At 40.0% G+C, this 23,705-nt stretch overlaps 1 protein-coding gene across 1 annotated transcript in view; it reads right to left on the bottom strand.

Annotated features, from left to right (window-relative positions):
• LOC126162220 (cyclin-D1-binding protein 1 homolog) overlaps nucleotides 1-23,705 on the bottom strand; it is a 99,180-nt gene that overhangs the window by 51,149 nt on the left and 24,326 nt on the right. The window contains exon 3 of the mRNA XM_049918567.1: nucleotides 3,907-4,165. Coding sequence (XP_049774524.1) covers nucleotides 3,907-4,165 — 259 coding nt within the window. The remainder of the gene's footprint in view (nucleotides 1-3,906; nucleotides 4,166-23,705) is intronic.

Genomic DNA, 23,705 nt, shown 5'->3' with positions numbered 1-23,705 from the left:
TTTCACACATCCTCTTTTGAACCAAGAGTGCAACAGCCTTTGCTATCTCAGCATTTTCCGAATTTTGCTGTTAAACCATGGTGTGTCTTTTCCATCCTTAATCCACTTACTAGGCACATACTTGTCCACAGCATGATCTACAATCTGTTTACACTTTGCCCACAACTCTTCTATGGCCATCATTCTGGAACTAAATGCCTGCAGTTCATTGTCTAAGTGAGATGCTAACAACTGCTTATCTGCTCTTTCTAGCAGAAACCCTCTCCTAGCCCTATTGACTGATTGATTAACTTGTATAACCACAGTCGCTATGATGACATCATGATCACTAATCCCTTCTCTATAGTGATACCAAAGGTAAGGTCCAACTTGTTTGTAGCTACAGATTCTTTTCGGTAGATTGAAGTCACCATCAACTAGTAATTCATGATCTGGGTATTTATGCACAACTGACCGTAGACTTTCTTTGAGTAACTCTAGAACTGTCACAGCAAGGTTGGATGGTCAGTAAAAACATCCAACAATTAATTTGGTTTCACCTAGACCCATTATGCACAACCAGATAACTTCACATTGTACATAATTTGAACCTCACTAGAGACAATATCTTAGTTGATTGCAATGAACATTCCTTCTCCTATGGCATCTAATCTGTCTTTCTGATAAACATTCCAAGACTCACTAAGTATCTCTGAGAGCTTCGTTACAAATACTTTGACAATTTGATGGTAAAATTTTCTTCTGTTGAACTGTCTTTACTCTGAACGTGGTCTGATTTCCCTACATGCCTATTATTGGCAAGTGTTCATAAGAGTACCTCAAACTATCGCCTAGGCTAGCAAACCCCCATGTGCACTCCACAAGTACTCTGCTACCTGAGTAGCTGCTTCCTTTGTGTAGTGCACCCCTTACCTACAAATCCCCACATGATAATGCAGGTTTAGAAATCTACAGCCAAGACCATCACAGAGTCAATAAAGCCTTTGGTTGAGGCCCTCCACTCAGTCCCAAACGAAAGAACCCCAATCAATTCTGGGAACAACGCTGTAAAGTGCAAGCTCTGCTTGCATCCCTCGTGTGAGGGCAGTAGTCTTAATGACCTTCACATGGAACCTGTAAGAACCAGGGATAGCTCTGAACACACGTGACACGCGTCGTTGGTATCAACGTGAGCCACAATTTGCAGATGACTGCACGCTGTATGCTTGATAGCCGCAAGCAAGGCTGCCTTCACATCTTGGATGAGGCCCATTCAACAGTTCGCAAACAGCAGCCAATTCCTCCTCAATATGACACAGTAGGCACACATCCTATCCATCCTTGCAACACTAACTGAAAAGTAAATGTAAAGGCTGCCAAAATCTAGATAAGCAGCTTGTTACCCTCCTGGCATGTAACTGATGGACACTGACCCTCTTCAGAAGAAATGACAACTGAGCTACAGGATGCCTGTATGTACACTTAACAGCTAACAGATATATCAGAACCTGACAGAGTTGGAAAGGACCTCATTGTGGGTCTCCATTAAGCCGGCTGGTCAAATCACGCAATATCCAGATTTGTGTGGCATTTGGATGTGACAGTCGCCATAAGTTAGACTGCACGTGATTGAGGACAAACACACATATTGTCAAGGTTCCGGTTGACCACTCCTGGTCACCACAAGCTAGGACCGCCATACTGTGCACTAAACACATTGTAGCCCCTTCACATCTTCGCCAGTCATCCGGGGAAAACAAGTAATCAACTCCTTGCAACATTCTCTATCATCCTGGACCATCAATTCAAGATTAGCAGCAGCTAGACTATGGAATTACTGTCCCATGTGTAGGCTGCCATTAAAACCATAATGAGATTGGGTGCATTTGGTGTGACGCTATGACTGGGATGCACGGTGTAGAATTGCTTTCAGCAATGAAAAGCAGTTCTGCACCACCTTAGACATTAATCATCAACGATTTTGATGGCAACCTGGAAAGAGGTCCCATTCTTTGAATGTTTCGAAGAGGCACAGCAGCTTTGCTTCTGGTGTTATGGTGTGTGGGGAGCCACAGTCATAACTTCAGGATAAGGCTCGTAGTGGCTGAGGGATCTCAGACAGCATAACATGGACATCCTGCGTGCTCATGTGTTACCTCTCAGGTCATACTGATAAATGAGATCATACTGCTAAGTTCTTTGTAAATTTGACTCATTTCTTAAATCACTGAAATAACTTCACATACCATCTCAACCCGTGAAGTTTCATTTCCTCCTCTCCTTCTGGGTGCTTCACTTCTGTTGTCAGGTAATGTAGTGATTGAGGAAACTTAATTACATTTTAAGTAGACTAATGTGGCAGAATTGGTGCCACAAACTTCCCCCCAATGCACGTGTGTGTGTGTGTGTGTGTGTGTGTGTGTGTGTGTGTATGTGTGTGTGTGTGTGTGTGAAGAAAGGAACAGTCTGAATGTCCCTCTTTGAGGCACTAACATTAGTAGCTAAATGACATACACCCTTTGACAACTGCTTTGACATCTTAACATATATAGCTTGTCAAATTTAAGACATCAAAGTGATTCCGAATGGTACACAAAAAACTCACAATGAAAAAAAGCAGTTTTAAAATCTTTATTTGGGAGACATTCAGAAGGTAGTTCAATCACTGCACTGAAGACTTCCACCAAAAACTAACCTAAGCATGGTATTCAGACTGCAGAATTTACAATAAATTCCATTAGCAAATTTATGTGCTATAGTGAAGTAGTTGTTATGATTCATAATTTCTTAAAGATGTGATAACAGGATGCAGAGAAATTGAGAAGGCTGTGGAAGTCAGGAACAGAATATTATGTCATTCACATATACTGTATATACTGCGTGTAAACAACATCTGTTTACAACATACACTTGCTGTCTATCAGCCTGGGGAAAAAATCTCAAATTAGCCTACAAAAATCCCCTCAAGCTATGGCACATGCGTGCTGGCTAAGATTTTGAATATCCTCTCATCTCCTTCTTTCTTCTACTGTTTGCTTAGTCGATCTTACACATTTGAAACTCATTTCTTTATCTCACTAAAATCACCCTTGAATATTAACAGCACTTTGTTCTTGCACTTACAAAATGTAAAATTGATGTTTTTGCAAATTTTACCACGAAAGTTTGTATATTTTAACAGTGGAAGATTAACAAATTAGTGTATTTCTCTCACTTTCTTCCTACAATACTGTGCTTGTCAGTGTTACGCTTCAATGAAATTGTAAACTTACTTAATTTTTGCGTAACATTTACGGAATATCCTTCTTTCTTTCATTACTCCCACAAGAAAGTTTAAATTACTAATGTTAACAAAATAAAAAAAATTGACTGACTAAGCATGTGGCATGAGAGAATATTCAAAATCTCAGGTGGCATGCATGATGATGATGTTTAGTTTGTGGGGCGCTCAACTGCGTGGTTATCAGCGCCCGTACAATTCCCAACCTTTGCTCAGTCCAATTTCGCCACTTTCCTGGATGATGATGAAATGATGAGGACAACACAAACACCCAGTCATCTCGAGGCAGGTGAAAATCCCTGACCCCGCCGGGAATCGAACCCGGGACCCCGTGCTCGGGAAGCGAGAATGCTACCGCGAGACCACGAGCGGCGGACAGGTGGCATGCATGCACTGTAGCTTGGGTGACTTTTGTACATCAAATTGAAATTGTTTCTCAGTTCAAGAGAACACACGTATCCTACATCAAATAGTTAATATTGACTTCCTCTACACCACTGTGGTACACTGTAAACAGCTATCATTTACAAGTTGTATACAGGAAAGTTTTTTAAATTTCTGGTAAATACAAAGTATCAGTATCATTTACATATATTATCAGTATAATTTACGTATACAAAGTATTAGTATAATTTAGGTAAACAAACCTTTTAACAGTTGCATCTTTCAGAGAATTTAATACTGCAGTTACAGACTGCAGAAGCTTTATAACAGATTTCTGCACTTCTTTACGCAGTACTATTCCCTTTGCTTTTGGAAGTGTGTAAAATATTTCTATCAAATTTTGGCAAATACCTTCAATGGTTTTCAAAATTTCAAGTGTCTCCCGCATGGAAGGTAGAGGTGGCTTGGAGTATAACATACAAAGTTTCGTGATTTCATTAGAAAGTGATTTTGTGGTCAAACCTGCAAAATAATTTTAAAGGTATGACTGTTAAAATTAATTTACTCAAAAGTAAAATAATATAAACACAGGTCACAATAATACAGTTTTTATAAATTACTAGGAGACAAGGATGAAGTATTGAATCTTGTGGCTCCCAATATTTATTAGCCACAATTTGAGTTTAGTGTTAATCATGGGATGTAGTTTACCTTTGTGATCAGATGCTTTCTTTAATGAAGGTCAGAATTCCTTCATGCACAATGATTTCCATTAACACCATTACTGTGATTATCCTTATGACAAAGATTTTGGTAAGGTCACAACAAATACTACATAGATAATTTTTCCTTTTTAGTTCTGCTAGGACTTATTTTGGGATATCTCTGTAAATAATACTCCATAGATCGAAAACTGAGAGGCAATTAAGAAGTGTAGCTTAGAAAAGTGGGCTAAAGAGGATATTTTCCAGCATGCAGATTTGTCAATCCACCATTTCTGCAAAATCATGGGGAGACTAGTTTCACACAATGAGTGAGAAGTTGATGTGTGAGAAAACATGGAATTTGTGTGTTGCAGCGAATTCAAAGCTTTCAATATTGCTCAGAGTCCATATTTTGCTCTACATCATCTCTTGGAATGTATAGTGTAGAGTGAGGCTGTGCATACATTGGAACATGAGAAGTTTAAACTGCACTTACGCAGTGACAGCATTTTACCCTTCTGTAGTAGCTGCTTGATATTGCAGACTGATCTTTTTCCCAAAACAATGCCGACTGGCAACTGGTTTATATCTCTATTACCCAACCTATCATGTTTTACTGGTGTATATTAAATTCCACATATTCTTGAAGGTGACCCTTCCCCCTCCTCAAATACTGTTCACACTCTGTGGTTATATTACAAATTAGGGTATGAGAGATTAGCCACACTTCATCACAACAAAACAAGTAAAATGTCTTCAATTTCCTCACCAGCTGTTGACGTACAGTATGCTCTTGCATTCCTGTCACCTCACAGCAAGCAGTACCTTATTGCTACGAAAACCATGTAATTAACAGCACTGCACTTATTCTTATCTTTTAGCAGAAAGTTAATCGATAAACAATCTGAGCATACATTCTTACAAAGTTTTGAATAAAGTGGAGGGGACAGCCTATAACAATATGCAATTTGTTTATCATCATTTTTAAAAGTCAATGTCATGTTGATCATTTAAGTTCGTAACACAATAAGTATTACTGAGCTAGCTCAAGGGTGGACAAAAACGTCAGTACACAGTTTTAATATTCAACTAGCACCTTAACTAGAAGAACTACTACTGTCATGGGATTAGACTTTCCTTCACTCCTTTGAAATTATATATATTTTTTTAAACTAACAGAAGTCACAGGTGCACAAAATGACTGTCCAAGTAAATGTAACGCTCTTACATTATTATTGTTGTTGCTGTTGTGTTGTTGTCTTCATTCCGAAGACTGGTTTGATGCAGCTTTCCATGCTGCTTTATCCTGAGCGAGCCTCTTCATCTCCGAATTACTACGGCAACTTACATCCTTCTGAATCTGCTTACTGTATTCGTCTCTTGGTCTCCCTCTATGATTTTTATCCCCCACACTTCCCTCCAATACCAAATTGGTGATCCCTCAGAATGTGCCCCATCATCAATGGATCCCTGCTTTTAGTCAAGTTGTACCACAAATCTCTTGTTGCCCTCACTGTATTCATTACTTACTCATTGGTTACATGATGATGTTTCACTTCCATGCATGGCTACACTCCAGACAAATGCTTTCAGAAATGACGTCCTAACACTTAATATTCAATGTTGACAAATTTCTCTTCTTCAGAAATGCTTTTCTTGCCATTGTCAGTCTACAAATGTCCATTCTGTTCAACTGTTCTTCCAAGTCCTTTGCTCTATGTGACAGAATTACAACGTCATTGTCAAAACACAAAGTTTTTATTTCTTCTCCCTAGATTTAAACACCTACTCCAGTTCTTCTATGGTTTCTTTACTGCTTGTTCAATGTTAAGATTGAATAGCATCAAGGATAAGCTACAACCCCTCACTCCTTTCTCGACCACTGCTTACCTACCATGCCCCTAGACTCTTTATAACTGCAATCTGGTTTCTGTACAAGATAGCCTATCACTCTCTGTATTCTACCCCTGCTACCTTCAGAAAGTCAAAAAGATGGTATTCCAGTCCACACTGTCAAAAGCTTTCTCTAAGTCTACAAAAGCCATACACGTAGGTTTGCCTTTCCTTAACCTATATTCGAATATAAGTCGAAGAGTCAGTATCGCCAGGAGTGTTCCTACATTTCTTCAGAAACCAAACTGATCTTCCCCGGAGTCAGCTTCTACACGTTTTTCCATTCTTCAGTGAGGAATTCTTGTTAGTATTTTGTAATTTTCCCACTGTCAGTAATGGCTTTTTTTTCCGAGTTGGTATTAATACATTTTTCTTAGAGTCTGAGTATTTAGCCTGTCTCATACGTCTTGCACAACAGATGGAAGAGTTTTGTCACAATAGTTCTGACAGAATATCATCTACTCCTAAGGCCTTGTTCCGATTTAGTTCTTTCAGACCTCTATCACATTCTTATCGCAGTATCATATCTCCCATTTCAACTTCACCTATGTCGTCCTCCATTTCTATAATACTGCCCTCAAGTACATCTCTTTGTACAGGCCCTCTATAATACTCCTTCTACCTTTCAGCTTTCCCTTCTTTGTTTAGGACTCTCTTTGCCATTTAGCACTTCCTGTCAATCTCATTTTTTTAACGTTTATATTCCCTTTTGCCTACTTCATTTACAGTGTTTTTGTATTTTCTCCTTTCATCAATTAAATTACTTATCTCCAGTGTTATCCAAGGATTTCTGCTAGGCCTTGTCTTTTTACCCATTTTATTCTCTGCTGCCTTCACTATTTCAGTTCCCAATTCATCATTTTCTGCATTTCTTTGCCCTGTTGTCACTCATTGCCTAATGCTCCCTTTGGTTCTTTCATACCATACCATACGGCTGAGGCACGCAAGCCGCCCCACCGACGGCAAGGTCCGTGGTTCACGCATCTACATAATAATGTTTATTATGTAGATCCACATCTGTTGTCATCGTGAGAAAGTAATTATTGACTTTTCTGAGCAATAATTTAAACAAGCCATCATTTGTGCCATTCCTACTGTTTATAGACTATCACAACTATCATGTTGTTTAATAATGACCCATATAACTTTTTGTTTATTCCTGAAATGCTTTATTTTATGTGCAAAGTTCGTGCGTTTTAGCTCTCTGACAACAGACAGGGAAACTTTAGTCTTTACTTTTGATTACCACTGTCCTCTGAATTACAAAGAACCAACACTCTGGTGCAAAAGATCCTATATGTTAGATAGAAATTTTCTCTTCACTTTTGTTTGCTTTTAGCTGCATCTAGTTGACAGGGAAGAAGTTTAATATCAGTGTAGGAAAGGAAGGAACGAAGGTTAAAGCTAAATGTTCACTAACAGCGAGGCCATCAGAGACAGAGGACAAGCTCGGAATGTTTCACGCATGAGGAAGGAAAATGGCCACGCCCACTTCAAATGAAGCATCCTGGAATTTGAGAGGAGCAATTTACAGGAATCATAGAAAACTTTATTATGGATGGTCATGCAGGGATTTGAACTGTCACCTCCAAAATGTGAAACCTAACTCAGTAGTAGTGTGGTACAATGAACAAAGAATTAACTTTTTCATCTGTATTTAAATATCTTCTCAATGTTCTCAACAAAAGCTCTTTCTAAAAATTATGACTTAATCATTCTGGCTGATCTGTCTGTTTGTTTGGTTAAGGAACTAAACAGCGAAGTCATCAGCCCCTTGCTCAGGAGGTTAGTCTTGAGTAAATAACATCCACCATAAATCTGATTTTATTATGAAATTATGGAGGAGCAGTAAAAGTAATGCACTGAATGCAATACTGGTGCCACAGCTGAAAAATTTAAGGAGAAGTATACTGGCTGGTCTGGTCCATACAGTGACGAGCCAAAATATTACGACCACTGCCCACCGAGACACTTGATGCTGCCTGGTGACGTCGCTGGCATGTGACACAGTAACAAAAGTATGTTAGCACAGCAGACAAGGAAGTGGAACTACCTATTGAAGATATAAGCTGCAAATGGGGAAATCCATTGAGATAAGTGACTTTGACAAAGGCAGATTATTAGTATGGAGAGCCTGTCATGAAGTATCTCAAAATGGCGAGCTGATGGAATGTTCAAGTGCTACTGTCATGAGCTTCTAAGGAAAGAGGTAGAAGGATAGTGTAACTATCACTAGGGGCTAAATTGTTGGGCGCATCCACGACCCTTCAAAGAACAGGGGGTTCAGAGGCTTGTCTGATCTGTAAGGTAGGACAGATGGTGATCTGTAGCGTCTCTGCTGAAAGAGCACAATGATGGTGCACGCACAAGTGTTTCAGAGCACACTGTTCATTTTACATTCTTGAACACGGAGTTCAGCAGCAGACGGCCCTGCATGTTCACATGTGGAGCCAATGACATTGTCAATTATGGTTGCAGTGAGCACGGAACCATCGGGATTCAATCGTCGACCAATGGAAACGTGTCAGTTCTTTGGGTGAAACACATTTTTGCTACATTAGATTGCTGGCAGTCTCTACAAATATTGTCATTGAGGTGAATGGCAGCTTAAAGCGTGCAGTGCACCATGGACTCAGGCTGATAGGGAGAAGTATTATGCTGTTGGAGACATTCTCCTGTGCTTGCATGGGACCTGCGGTAGTAATAAAGACATGCCGACTGCTGTGAACCACTTGCATCCCTTCATGCTTTATGTTCCCTGATGCCAATGTCATCTTTCATCAGCAGTATAACTGCCCATTTCTCAGAGCCAAACCCGTTCTCCATTGGTTTAAGGAGCATTATAGTGAACTCGCGTTGATGTCTTGGCAACCAAATTTACCTGATGTAAATCCTATTGAACCCATCTGGGTCGCTATTGGGTGCCATCACCAGGTACTCAAATCAGCAATGCGTTACATATGCAAATTACATGATCTGTGCGTAGACATCTAATGCCACATACCTCCACAAGCCTACCAACAAACTGTCAGATCACTGATACACAAAATCAGCAATGTATTTCACTCCAAAGATGGACAAACTAGCTGTTAAGCAGGTGATCATAATATTCTGGCTCATCAGCATAGATTAGAGCAGACAAGGGGTCTCCCAGGGACTACCTGTGGCAAGAGAAACTTCACTCGCATCCGACTCCCCAACAATCTAATAAAGAGCGAAGACAGTTACAGAGTAAAAAGGTTTTGTTGAAACGAGATTCTTACTAGTGCAAATGAGAAGACTAAATATGTGATGCTGGACCAACAATAACAAAACAGGATAAGAGAAATAATCAAGACACCAGGAGGGTGGGGCCAGGCTAGTCCTGGAGCTCTACATTCAGTGGGTGCTGACCCTCTCACAGCCATCTCACCTTCGATGTTTTATATTAAAAGCAATACATAGGGAAACAGCGTTCACTATTTATTGGAGTGCTACACCTAAAAAAGAAATTGGATGTGACATAGAAAGGGGGCTAACCACATGTAAAAGTAATTAAAACAGAGTAAAAGAGCGACGACCAATACAGTTGGAAAAGGAGGTAGCACCGAGGTGTCCCCCCCTCCCCTCCCCTCCAAACACAGATCATAAAGTGGGATGCCCCAACCCCAACTGCCCTGCCCCCAACCTCAACATGAACATGGTTAACATGCTGTAGCTGAGAATAAAAGCACTTCAATAGAGAACCAGTTCAACTGTGCATGAGTCTTCCCCCAATGTTACAGGTAATGCAGAGCATGCAGAGCCAAGAGGAGAGGAAATTCCACCAGGAAGTGATCTAGTTTTTAGGGATCTGCAACCTGAACATGCACAATGCTCTTTACATAAAATAAAACTATGGATTAATATTGTGTGACTGATACAGAAGTGACATAGGACAGAGGACTCGTTTTAAGAGAGTTCCATAAAGCAAGAGTCTGCTTGATAGTACAGTGTGCCGATACCGCTACACTATTTAATCAGCGGGGATACTTCACGAGCAGGCAGTGGATTGATAATAGCCTGGGAACAGAACCCTGGGAGAGGAAATCTACCTCGACATGAGAGTCAATCCATGGGAAGTAAAGTGTATGAATCCATACAGAGACAGGCACAGAAAAGACACAGCATGCAACTGATGTAGACTGCTAACAGCTAAGCACTCAGCAACAACACAAGGCACAAAGCACAAGGTGATGTCCATGGTGGTTAAACATTTAACTACAGGTAAAAACTGGCCTGTCCAGCCTACTGCCACCCACAGGTAAACACATCCACTATATGCATCGTGTGCACCCTCCACAGCAGGTTTCTGCACCATCCCGCTGAAATACCAATGCCAGCGCATCTGCTTCCATCTTTATGTCCAATGGCAGGGATACTAAATGGAGTTTAGCCCAATTCATGTTGCACCACCTACAACTGAGGAGAGGTCTTATTTGCACCGGTGAAGCCCACCATCTGGGGTCCACAAAGGACATGTTGTGTTATTAATCATTACTCTTGTCAAATGGTCAGTCTATTCATTCCCTCAGATATTCACGACTCGGGATATAGAGAGACAACTGAGCAGGCAGTACGATTAAGGTCAGAAAAGAAGGTCACGAATAGCAGACATCGCAGGGTGACAAGAGTGATATCAGTCAAAAGCCTGGAAACTACACACTGAGTCACTACAAATTAAAACATGGTCAATGGATGTCTAATAAAATAGGGCTCCGTCAATGGCTACCAGCTCCAGCATGAAAATATTACTTGTTCCCAGCAACAAATGTTGCTCCCACAAGTGAGAGATATAAAAGCATCTTCCATATGTTGTATCCCCTCATCACTACCCGTGGAAGGAGAAGGGGAGCCTCAGCACTACGGGAGCCTACCAATGCTGAAGCCCTGCCGCCATCAGAGGCAATGGACACAGAACCCAGCAGAGTTAGCATAGTAATAGTAATAGTAGTAGTAGTAGTAGTAGTAGTAGTAGTTGTTGTTGTTGTTGTTTCACTTCTCTCCCTTGGGGGGGGGGGGGGTGGAAGGACGGGCGACGGGGAGTAGTGTCATACTATTTATGTTGGGATAAAAAGACTGCAATAAAGGTTGACATTTAGAAAAAGCCTGTAGGATTGCTGTTTCCAACAAAACCAGATAGTTTGCTGTGGATCGTCCCTCCTAGAAACCAGACTGATAAACAGGAAAAAGGCCCCATTATTAAAAAACCAATCATAATCATCAGGTTACCATCCTTCCAACAAATCATGGTTAGCTCCAAAAATTGTTGAACGGTCATCAGTGAGGTGTGTTTCTTGGAGAGCAAAACAGGTCACAAAACAAGAAGAAATTAGTTATTGTTCTGGTGGGTGACAGTAATGTCTATAACAATTTGATTGGATCATGTTAAGGACGTCCCGGTTAGGTGTGAAGGGATCAGTAGCACAGGTCACACCCCAGGACAACATCAATAAACATGGTTCAGAGGTTAAGGGATGGGGAATCCAGGGTGTCTAGGGTCCCTGGAGGAACTTTCTCCTGAGATTTCTTCTTTTTCTCTTTCACCACTTTTGGTGATCAAGATTCTTGTGAGGTCTGTTGTATGAACAGAAGAAGACTGAACAGCCCTGGGACCCACAGTCCATGGCGCCTTCAGCCATCAGCTTCTATCGGGTCTTTTCCAGGTAGAGGGTTCCTGAGAGGGAGTGCTGTCATTGGTCGATATCGGATGAGGAAGCTGCTTCCTGATGGGTGCAGCAAATAGCTCCCAAAAATGGGGTTGCAGGGACAACGAAAGGGGAAGTCTTACCACCCCCATCATCAAGTTTATTTGTACAATTAGAAGAAGAAGATATTAAGGGATTAAATACACCAGGTACTGTTGAAGACCTGTCCACCGTAGTGGTAAAGGTCAATATCATCGAGACTGGATACCAACAATCATATTTTTTCTGAGCTTCAAAATGTGCAAGACAACCACAACCTTCAGTTGTTGGATTTTGCATTCCTTGAGTGGGTTAGCACATTTCAGGGATCAGGGAATGTGGTCATTCAAGCAACTGACATAAACACATGGTAATTCATACGGTATTTTTTTGTGAAATGATTGGTCAGAGTCGCCACACATGCCTGAAGTGCTGGCTTTTAAAACACCGCATCCTGGGTGGGACATACAGCATTATATCACAGCAGTAACATAAGTCTTACATTCTTCTAGAAGCAAACCCCCTCAAAAGCAAGGATGAATGCATCAGTATCTACCGCATTGTCTGGCAGGCCTCAATGTACACCACACATGAAGTGCACCCCTCACCTCTCCATTTGTGTATTTTATTACATCATATTAATCCCTGTGCCATCTTCTGGTACTTAGGGGGTGTGACAAAAATAACAGGTACATCGTCAAGTTGCCACATCATAATAGAAATCAAAAAGCACTTGCTACCAACTGAACATGTTAACATATGAAGAGTGCTTGATCTTACAATTCGAGAACATACACTTTCTAGATGCTTCAGCATGTTCCCAGGCAATCAAAACCATCATTCATTTTCTTACAGCTTAGTGATGATGAGCAACATGTTGATATATGGAAACCAGAAGCCAAATTCGATTTATGTGGTGAACATCACAAAACAGTACAAGGCAAGAATAATTTGCAAACAGAAATGGATCTACATTCACAGATCAGTCATTGTCTCAGAGATTGTCTTTTAAATCTTATGTACGATCCACTGGAGGTACAAAATCACAACATCAGTCCTATCACATGTACCATGGATACTACCTATTCAAAGGTACCAGAACTGCACCTAAATACTTGAACTGTATAGCCACATCATCAGTTTCTCAAAAGCAGGATATGTTCTCTGCCAATGATGTGACTGACTGAAAGGGGATCATCTCTCAAAAATATTATTATTTCTAAGTTGTGTGATATGTAATGTTAATTATAGCTGTATTTACTGATTAATAAATTATGATACTGCATGTATTTCTATATTGATTTTTATACCGTATTATAACTTCATCATTTAACATCACTGTTAAAATCATCAATGGTTGGGGTTTATTATCGGCCATCCATGTTTAGATGTAGATAATGGAATCCCAATCAGCATAACAATGATTTACCAACATTATACATCTCTACCTCAGTGCCACCAATATGATTAACTCTGAAACTTTCCCCATCACCTCTTCCTGCTTTTTGTAATAGTCCACCGAGCCTTTACTCTCATTATCCAAAAGGCTGATAGGTTTTCTACTGATGGTCTGGGCTTGAGTCTTCATAGTACCATCTGCCTGTTCTTGATTATTTGAGCAGGGGGCAGGCTAGCTCTCTTGGCGTTCCAAGGTCTGTTAAATAGAGGCATGAGCTGCACAGGGGAATGTGCCCATGTTGTGATATACAACCAGTCCTGTCTGCTGTCTTGGCGTTCACTTATCACTAATGTACTGCACAGCATCTAGTTTGCTCTGCTGAATACACATTCTGGTAGCTTCCTTTCCAGTACCGCCCTTTCATGGTGATGTAATTAGATCGAGAAGTGGACATACAAATAGAGATCAGTACCTATTACCAACTGAACATTGCCACTACGGACAGATGAATAAAAGGAAAGGTTTAAGGCAGAGATAGAATCTGTTGCTGAGCTGAAGTGTGTCACTGAAACTCTATACAAGACCCATGTCACTGATGAGATGAGTGTCTCGAGCTCTCAGCCTCTGGGCAGGTGTTCACGGAGCCACAGAGGTGGTAGGCATTAAAATATGAGGAACTTAATGAGGGTGTCAGTAAAAGGTTCAATGAGCAAATGGTGACCTTAAAAGACAAATGAATGGTCAAAACAGCTACTTGTAAACAGGTATTGATGGTGACAGAACTGGAGTAGTCTCATTGATGAACACAACCGAACTGCAGTTTTGCTCCCTCACTACCAGGTTTGCATTTCTGTTACAGTATATAACAGCACAGAAGCATCAGAATCTTACACGTGGGTAAGCACAGTCTTTTCTCAACTTGTGTTCTAAATCTATTCATGTTCTGTTGAAATCCCCACCTTAATGATGTGGATCAGCTATTACAAATGTTTGACATGAGGCCTTTGGATTCATCAATACAAACATCAACGTCTACAAAGCTGTTTCCTTCATCTGAGAGCAAGAGAACTTTCAATCTGGTGGCTTTAAGTGAGCTGCCTTTGCTTTTACCTTATACCTTGGTAGGCATTTGTCGCTGACTGTAAGAGTTGTTGACAGTGTAGAAAGGGTTTCTTTCCTGCTATGTCCCTGCAATGTCATACTAATATCTCGCTGATTGCTTGCTGTGTTAACCACTGATGAAAGATCCTGTTCAATCTGTGTAGTAGTGTTTGTTTTATGTACAGATTTCTACAGTGCTGTGGATAACAAGTTGCTGAAACTTGCAAGCTTCGCAGACGACAATATTCACTTTCTTTCACGATATGAGATTTTTCTAGTTACTTTTGCCACCTGAATGTTCAACTCGGTGGCATGTAATTTGCAGTCACTGTTCTATAAGAGACGGTCAATTTGAGAGCTGCCACACTTAGGCCAGAATTGCTGGCAGATTTGTCATTGCACTGAACTGTGGTGTGCCTGTAACTCAGATATGCCTGTATGTTGAGAGTTAAAACAAATGTCAATGTTTTCCCCAACACACTACTTAGTTATATTTTTTTTCTTCTATTACTCTAAAAGTGTCCATTTTTCCAATATCTGTTTCATGTTTATGTTCATGGTATGCTGAGTGCGTTGCAGAGTGTCACTCTCTTTCTTTGTCCTTGGTAATTTTGATGCTTGTTGGGCAGTGGTAGTATGTATCAGATGGGCATCATCATGCAAACATTTCACAGTTTTCAGGGTACCAACTAGTCATCCTAATGATTTCAATGTGTATTCTCTCTTAACAAGAACAAACGAACTATGACACAATGTTGTCCTGTTACGTTTTTGCTTCACTTTATTTCAGGGCTGCTAAATAAGACATTCCTTTCAATGTGGTCAGGAAGTCACACAAGCACACTGGGACATTAATAGGTTGATTGTTGCTGAAGAGTACCCACTATCAGGAGGATACACACATGAACAGAATTTACTTTTGATTATTGTAGAGACTTCAAAGGTCAGCTGAGCAATGCAAGTATCAATTGGGTTACATATAAAACAAATTATTAATTGTCACATTATAAATGTGTACATATTACTGGCATAAATATTTAAAACACATTTACAACATTAAAATAAAGTATGCATTATATTACGGTTCACTGATGTATCATGTACTAATACTACAAGTACAATGATAAACATGTTAGAAACACACCATTTTCTTGGCTACAATTAAAACTAACTACTTACATGATGACTCAGTTCTCAATTTTATAGAAAATCTTACATTTCCCTTTTGAACTGTTTATCTAGTAGCTCCCTGATACAATGTCTACTTTTAAGTCACAGTGGAATGTTAGCAGGTCATGTTTGGTCTTGGTACTGTACTTCTGGCACAAGTTATACAGCTAGTGTCTACAACAGTTCTCCCTCATATGCATTACATACTGCAAGATATACAATGATGACAGAGTTGTAATCTTTAGTTTTCTGAAGCTAGATCTCCAATGAGCCCTGGGGGTGCCATGCTGCAAATTGTCCTCACATAATTGTACAACACTGTAGTGAATGCAAAAGTATTACACACAGTGCTTGGCTGGGACGAACTGGCTTTACGCACAGAAAGAACTGCTAAGTGCCCATTCATTGCCTTTGCGAATCCATCCTCCAGATGCTAGTGATGGGCAATGAAACTGTGCAGAGTCAATATAACATTCAACTGGAGAAATATTACTGTGAAAGGGTAATGACTGACAGAAGGGACTCACCACTAGCCGGCTTTCCGCATTAGGAAAACACATTCTTTCGCTTAACCTGAAGCGCCATGAGAAACGTGCAGGGAAGCCATATTCCTGCAGGTGAGCAACCATCCCGAACCTCCTGAACTCCTCAAGGAGTAAATGTGTTTGTGATATGCCGCAAGCTATCATCCTGAGGGGCAAAACTCTGAGAACACTTGCTGGATGCCTGTACTTTAAAGTCTGCACACAATGACTATCTGCAAATGAAATATATTAGGAACTTTTGGGAGAATTCAGCAGAAAGTTGGCACCTTGGAAAGAATAATCAAGAGAACTGCCTAGGAGTAATCTTCTAGTAGCTGGCACTGGTAAGATGGGATGATAAAACTTCAGTGCTCTGGAAACACAAAAAAAGGGGAGACCTGGAGCCAAGTCAGTGGGCTGGTGAGCAGAAAAATGTTTTTTTCAGTAGAATGACAAATGAGGCTGTGAGGATTCTTTTGAGAGACTGTGCTGGGACATCATGTAAAGACCTGATGGGCAGGACTAGGCACTGATCCGATCTTATGACTCCAGTCTACTCCAAGTTGTTTCATTTCCCTTTCCAGTCTTTGCTAGCTTTCATTCTAGTCCAATTCTTGTTCTCAAGAGCATTCAACCTTGTTTTCGTATCTGAAGCCCGTCTTTCATCTGATGCTTCATTTGCAATATAATTCCATACTGCCAACAAGACAGTCTCACAAGCACTGTCATCCAGTTTAAATCTGATTCCTTAGGCGCTGCCTCTGTAATCTGTTGACATGCAAAACTTCATCCTGGCTGCAGAGCAACCCTCCATTATATTACTAACTGAATGGCAAACGCGTTGCCTTGTAGCCCTCATCTGTGGGCAGTGGCACTAACCCTACCGTGCCTGCACAATGGGTCAGGCATTTTAAGTGCCAGGCACTGCCCACTTATAGAGATGAATGACAAGATAACGGCCCAAGACACTGATAGTCAAATCAGCACTGGAACCCATTTCTGCCAAGCTCAGTGCTGCAATGCTCAGTGAAACCCCATGTTAAACTTTTTTTTTTTTTTTTTTTTGCTACTATCTGTGTTTATCTCCCGGTCATTCTGATGTTTTGCACACTTCCACTGCAGAGGTGACTTTTGGTTCAATTAGATGTGATCAAGCCTGGTGCCCAGCACGCAAGATCAATTTTTCCCAATACAGCCACTGAAAGTTCCCATTCAACACAATTTAGCATTCAATGTGGACTCAATCGTGAAGTACCAAAGTTTGATACCCAATGTGGGGCTCAATGTCACACGAGTTAGCACAATATATTACGGACTACGTATTAAAACATAACAGACAACATTCAGCACTTAAACACCACCACAAAGGCACAGTTTCCCCAGGGAAGATATACTTTTGCTAATTTTACACACTGCTCTTTTACTGTCGTTATCTTTTATTGCGATTATTCCAAGACAGTTTGGATTCAATCATTATCCCAAGGAAGTTAATAGCGTATAATTCCTGTTCAAATTGTTTGTTATGGTTCCATCTAATATGTAGGTCTCCTGCTTTATCTTGATTGATACTTCACATTACAACCAACTTCAACATTGTGTGTGGTCTGATCTATTTCACAATTCAATACATCCATTGACTCCAATATTAAGCAGACAGCTACATCACCAGCAAACAAACAACTGCATTAAGTTATTAAGAAAATCATTAATGTAAATAACGAATAAGAACAGACCCAGTACCAAATCTTATGGAACACCCATATCCACTAAAAATTGCAACTCCTTCCCATTAACAGTTTTCTGTGTTTTACTACTCAAACAAATAAGATTTCACAAACTTCACAGGATTTCCTGTAAAGCTATAGACCTGAAACATATTTAATAACATATTATGGGACACAGTGTCAAAAGCTTTATCAAAAGCCAGAAATTGACTTTGAACCAATGCTCTGCTTTCTAGTTGCTTAACACAATGTGTCAGAAATGACAAAGCAGCTATAAGTGCTCCCATGCCCGATTTAAAACCAAGCTGACAACCACTGAAGACTTTGTTTTCCTTGAAGTAATTTACATTTTGTTTATTGGCCTGTAATTGTCACAACTTAAGAGGCACCTTTTTATGAACTGGAGCAATTTTTACATACTTCAGTGCCATGGGGAACTGAACTTCAGCATGTGTGTATACACTGCGTGTGTCATTAGTTCTGCTACAGGAACTGATCAATATTTTAATAGCTGCAATAAATCCATAAATATCACTACTCGAGCTGTTCCTCATCTTTTTCAATACACCAGAAACATCTTGTATGCAATCAGTTGAAAACTGAATGAACTTACAGGTTTTCCAGTACTTTCCAAAAAAGCTTATGACCAATTATGAGTGTTGATCTTCTTTATTATTTCCTACAACTTAGCAGTAAAAAAAGTGTTGAACTGTGTAGCACTCAGATCACTACATCCTGTGCGTCTACTCTTTTGCTCTTACACTCACTATTTATTATGTTTCACATGGCCCGTATCTTATTTTCAGAAGCAAATGTTATTAGGTCATTCTTTTCATGTGTGGTTTCTTTTAAGGCTTGGGTGGATCTTTTCTTTTCACTTATAAACAATATCTTTATTACATCACACACTGTATTTCTATAACTATATTAGTATCTCTCATACACTTTCTTAATCATCAGCACCTCTTCATCAAACACATTATGAAATCTACTTATCTTTACCTGAATACTTCATGAAGGAAGGGGATGGTAACAACACAGGAGAGAGTGACTAGAAGATGTTCAACTTTCTTAGCAACTGAATGTTCTCAGTATATTTGCAGCCAGTTACCATTGTCTAAATAAAACATCAACATATTCAGAGTCTGCTCACTTGTTGTTGTTGTTGTCTTCAGTCCTGAGACTGGTTTGATGCAGCTCTCCATGCTACCCTATCCTGTGCAAGCTTCTTCATCTCCCAGTACTTACTGCAACCCACATCCTTCTGAATCTGCTTAGTGTATTCATCTCTTGGTCTCCCTCTACGATTTTTACCCTCCACACTGCCCTCCAATGCTAAATTTGTGATCCCTTGATGCCTCAGAACATGTCCTACTAACCGGTCCCTTCTTTTTGTCAAGTTGTGCACACAAACCCCTCTTCTCCCCAATTCTATTCAATACTTCATCATTAGTTATGTGATCTACCCATCTAATTTTCAGCATTCTTCTGTAGCACCACATTTCGAAAGCTTCTATTCTCTTCTTGTCTAAACTACTTATCGTCCATGTTTCACTTCCATACATGGCTACACTCCATACAAATACTTTCAGAAATGACTTCCTGACACTTAAATCAATAATCGATGTTATCAAATTTCTCTTCTTTAGAAACGCTTTCCTTGCCATTGCCAGTCTACATTTTATATCCTCTCTACTTCAACCATCATCAGTTATTTTGCTCCCCAAATAGCAAAACTCCTTTACTACTTTAAGTCTCTCATTTCCTAATCTAATTCCCTCAGCATCACCTGATTTAATTCGACTACATTCCATTATCCTCATTTTGCTTTTGTTGATGTTCATCTTATATCCTCCTTTCAGGACACCATCCATTCCGTTCAAGTGCTCTTCCAAGTCCTTTGCTGTCTCTGGCAGAATTACAATGTCATCGGCGAACCTCAAAGTTTTTATTTCTTCTCCATGGATTTTAATACCTACTCTGAATTTTTCTTTTGTTTCCTTTACTGCTTGCTCAATATACAGATTGAATAACATCGGGGAGAGGCTACAACCCTGTCTCACTCCCTTCGGAACCACTGCTTCCCTTTCATGCCCCTCGAGTCTTATAACTGCCATCTGGTTTCTGTACAAATTGTAAATAGCCTTTCGCTCCCTGTATTTTACCCCTGCCACCTTTAGAATTTGAAAGAGAGTATTCCAGTCAACATTGTCCGAAGCTTTCTCTAAGTCTACAAATGCTAGAAACATAGGTTTGCCTTTCCTTAATCTTTCTTCTAAGATAAGTCGTAAAGTCAGTATTGCCTCATGTGTTCTAATATTTCTACGGAATCCAAACTGATCTTCCCCGAGGTCGGCATCTACCAGTTTTTCCATTCGTCTGTAGAGAATTCGCATTAGTATTTTGCAGCTGTGACTTATTAAACTGGGAGTTCGGCAATTTTCACATCTGTCAACACCTGATTTCTTTGGGATTGGAATTATTATATTCTTCTTGAAGTCTGAGGGCATTTCGCCTGTCTCATACATCTTGCTCATCAGATGGTAGAAATTTGACAGGACTGGCTCTCCCAAGGCCATCAGTAGTTCTAACGGAATGTTGTCTACTCCCGGGGCCTTGTTTCGACTCAGGTGTTTCAGTGCTCTGTCAAACTCTTCACGCAGTATCGTATCTCCCATTTCATCTTCATCTACATCCTCTTCCATTTCCATAATATTGTCCTCTTGTGCATTGCCCTTGTACAGACCCCTCTATATACTCCTTCCACCTTTCTGCTTTCCCTTCTTTGCTTAGAACTGGGTTTCCATCTGAGCTCTTGATATTCATACAAGTGGTTCTCTTTTCTCCAAAGGTCTCTTTAATTTTCCTGTAGGCAGTATCTATCTTACCCCTAGTGAGATAAGCCTCTACATCCTTATATTTGTCCTCTAGCCATCCCTGCTTAGCCATTTTGCACTTCCTGTCGATCTCATTTTTGAGACGTCTGTATTCCTTTTTGCCTGCTTCACTTACTGCATTTTTGTATGTTCTCCTTTCATCAATTAAGTTCAATATTTCTTCTGTTACCCAAGGAGTTCTACTAGCCCTCGTCTTTTTACCTACTTGATCCTCTGCTGCCTTCACTACTTCATCCCTCAGAGCTACCCATTCTTCGTCTACTGTACTTCTTTCCCCCATTCCTGTCAATTGTTCCCTTATGCTCTCCCTGAAACTCTTGTAATACCTCTGGTTCTTTCAGTTTATCCAGGTCCCATCTCCTTAAATTCCCACCTTTTTGAAGTTTCTTCAGTTTTAATCTACAGTTCATAACCAATAGATTGTGGTCAGAGTCCACATCTGCCCCTGAAAAGGTCTTACAGTTTAAAACCTGGTTCCTAAATCTCTGTCTTACCATTATATAATCTATCTGATACCTTCTAGTATCTCCTCACTTACCAAACAACTTACTTCCATTGGTATATATAGCATGACAATTTTAGCATTTCCTGTAACATTGGTTTTCAGTGACGAAGTCCAAGCCTTAATTATATCTGACTTAACATATTTTAATTGGAATGGACACCTATACTGTCTATACAGCTTCCTATGCCTTTGCCTTGTGGTCTTGTTATTTCAGTAGTAATATAAAGTCTGAAAGAATTGGATCAGCTATTGACACAAGAACTGAAATTAGTATACAACTGGAATTTTAAATTGAAACCACCACAAATAATTATCCTATATTTACAAATATGTAGCCATTAACTTGCTAACAATTTCATCTATTGTGCTGCCTCCTGTTTTCGCTCAATACAGGGCTACAACTATGGCATTTAAATGTTATTCTGATAGCTATTACTTCAAATAACATTTCAACTGACAAAGCAGTAACTTTTTCCAAGATTTCAAAAATAATACCCTTTCACAAACAGATCACACATCCATCACAATTTCTATTTACCCTATAATATTTATCAGCTATGATGTAACCAAGAGGACAGTATCTCTCTACCAGTTTGTGCCACTATTCTATAAGACAAACAACTTCTGTACCAAAAGACTTTGTCTTTATCTTCCACAACAGCCAGTTTGTCAGATAATGATTGCACATTCCATCAGACAATATTAAAAGTGACAGATTTCTGTATAACAGCTGCATCTGGTAATTCATTATCAGAAATTTTACAATTATGACTTCTTTTCCTGGGACTTGTACAAAAAAAACAGCAAATTTTCTCTGGCATTTCTTATCGTAATATGATATATTGTTTTACAGTCATTCTCATTTATGGTTTCCAGCACACTAATTCTTAGGTAACAGTTAGGTCCTGGGACAATTCTTGTCATCCCCATCACTATTTATTCCCCCCCCCCCCCCCCCCCCCCCCCTCATTAACTACAATGTTACTAGCTTCAGAGAACATTTTGGTAAAAGGTTTCAGTCCTGAACTGTTTAAGGTAATCCATAAATAGACCATCACTTTTTACTTTGTAACTTACTTGGCTTTTTGAATATTGCTCTCATCTTGTTATAGTGCTCACTTATATTGTTGTTTACTCTGTCTACATACTTGTCACTCACACATCATCTGCACGCAATGCCAACATTATCCTGGCTGTTGTGAAGAGGTTTCTTGAAGAGCAAATTAAGGTTTTAGTTTCATTGACCCCACAGTCAGATCCCTGATAACTAAGCAAGCCTTGTACAAACAAGGTGCAACCAGTACTCAAGAGACTGCTAACTAATGACTGTATCACCTCAACAGTGCAAGGTATCGAGGCTACCATTGTTCAGTCATTGTACGGAGGTGGAGTACGAAGATTTTTATGGTTGTTGTTATTTATATATATTATCATCCTAACCGCATTGCTATATCTCGAGGCACCAGACACCTTTCTCACAGACGCAAAGTCTGTACCAACGGGAGAATCTCAAACACCAATTACAACAAAATAAACTCACAATCTGCTCCTTAATCACACGTATATTTCACCTCCATTATATGCATTCCATTTTATATTTTACTACAGCAAACAACTTTAATGAAGTTCACAATACAGATTACTCTTCATTTGCACTCTGTACATCCTCTCGTGGTTTCCCTTCACAAGCGATGTCACGACAATTTTCATGCCCAACAAGGTACTGTGGTCTGCAGCAAATTGTCGAGGTGGGACGCTGTTTTGAGAGACTTACTGCCCTGACCAGCAGGAATTCAGGTACCTTTCCATCCTGCCTTGCAGATAAGATACATCCATTTTTGCTCTCATGACATGCACAAAAGAACCAGAAAATTTGCCATACAATATGTGATCCAAAACAGTTACAAAAATAAGATGCTTGCTGAAGATCACAACTATCCTTTGTCAGTTACAGTGATACAAGAAGCAACACATCACAACTATCCTTTGTCAGTTACAGTGATACAAGAAGCAACACATCACTTTCTCCAAAGTACACACATCAAAAAAAGTTTTGCATCACCTCAGTTCACAGAGTTCCCAAACCTGTACAGAAAATTGGAATGGAGATCAACATAAACATCATTTCTGCCCGTTTTGTTTCTCATGAAAACCACAAATTGCATGCTGTACCACCATACGGTGAGACCTTCAGAGGTTGTAGTCCAGATTGCTGAACACACCGGTACCTGTAATACCCAGTAGCACGTCCTTTTGGATCGATGCATGCCTGTATTCGTTGTGGCATACTAACCACAAGTTCATCAAGGGACTGTTGGTGCAGATTGTCCCACTCCTCAACCAAGATTTGGCGTAGATCCCTCAGAGTGGTTGGTGGGTCATGTCGTCCATAAACAGCCCTTTTCAATCTATCCCAGGCATGATCGATAGGGTTCATGTC

The sequence above is a fragment of the Schistocerca cancellata genome, chromosome 2, assembly GCF_023864275.1.
Source record: "Schistocerca cancellata isolate TAMUIC-IGC-003103 chromosome 2, iqSchCanc2.1, whole genome shotgun sequence".
NCBI lineage: Eukaryota > Metazoa > Arthropoda > Insecta > Orthoptera > Acrididae > Schistocerca > Schistocerca cancellata.
This window is presented reverse-complemented; position numbering and strand designations above follow the sequence as displayed.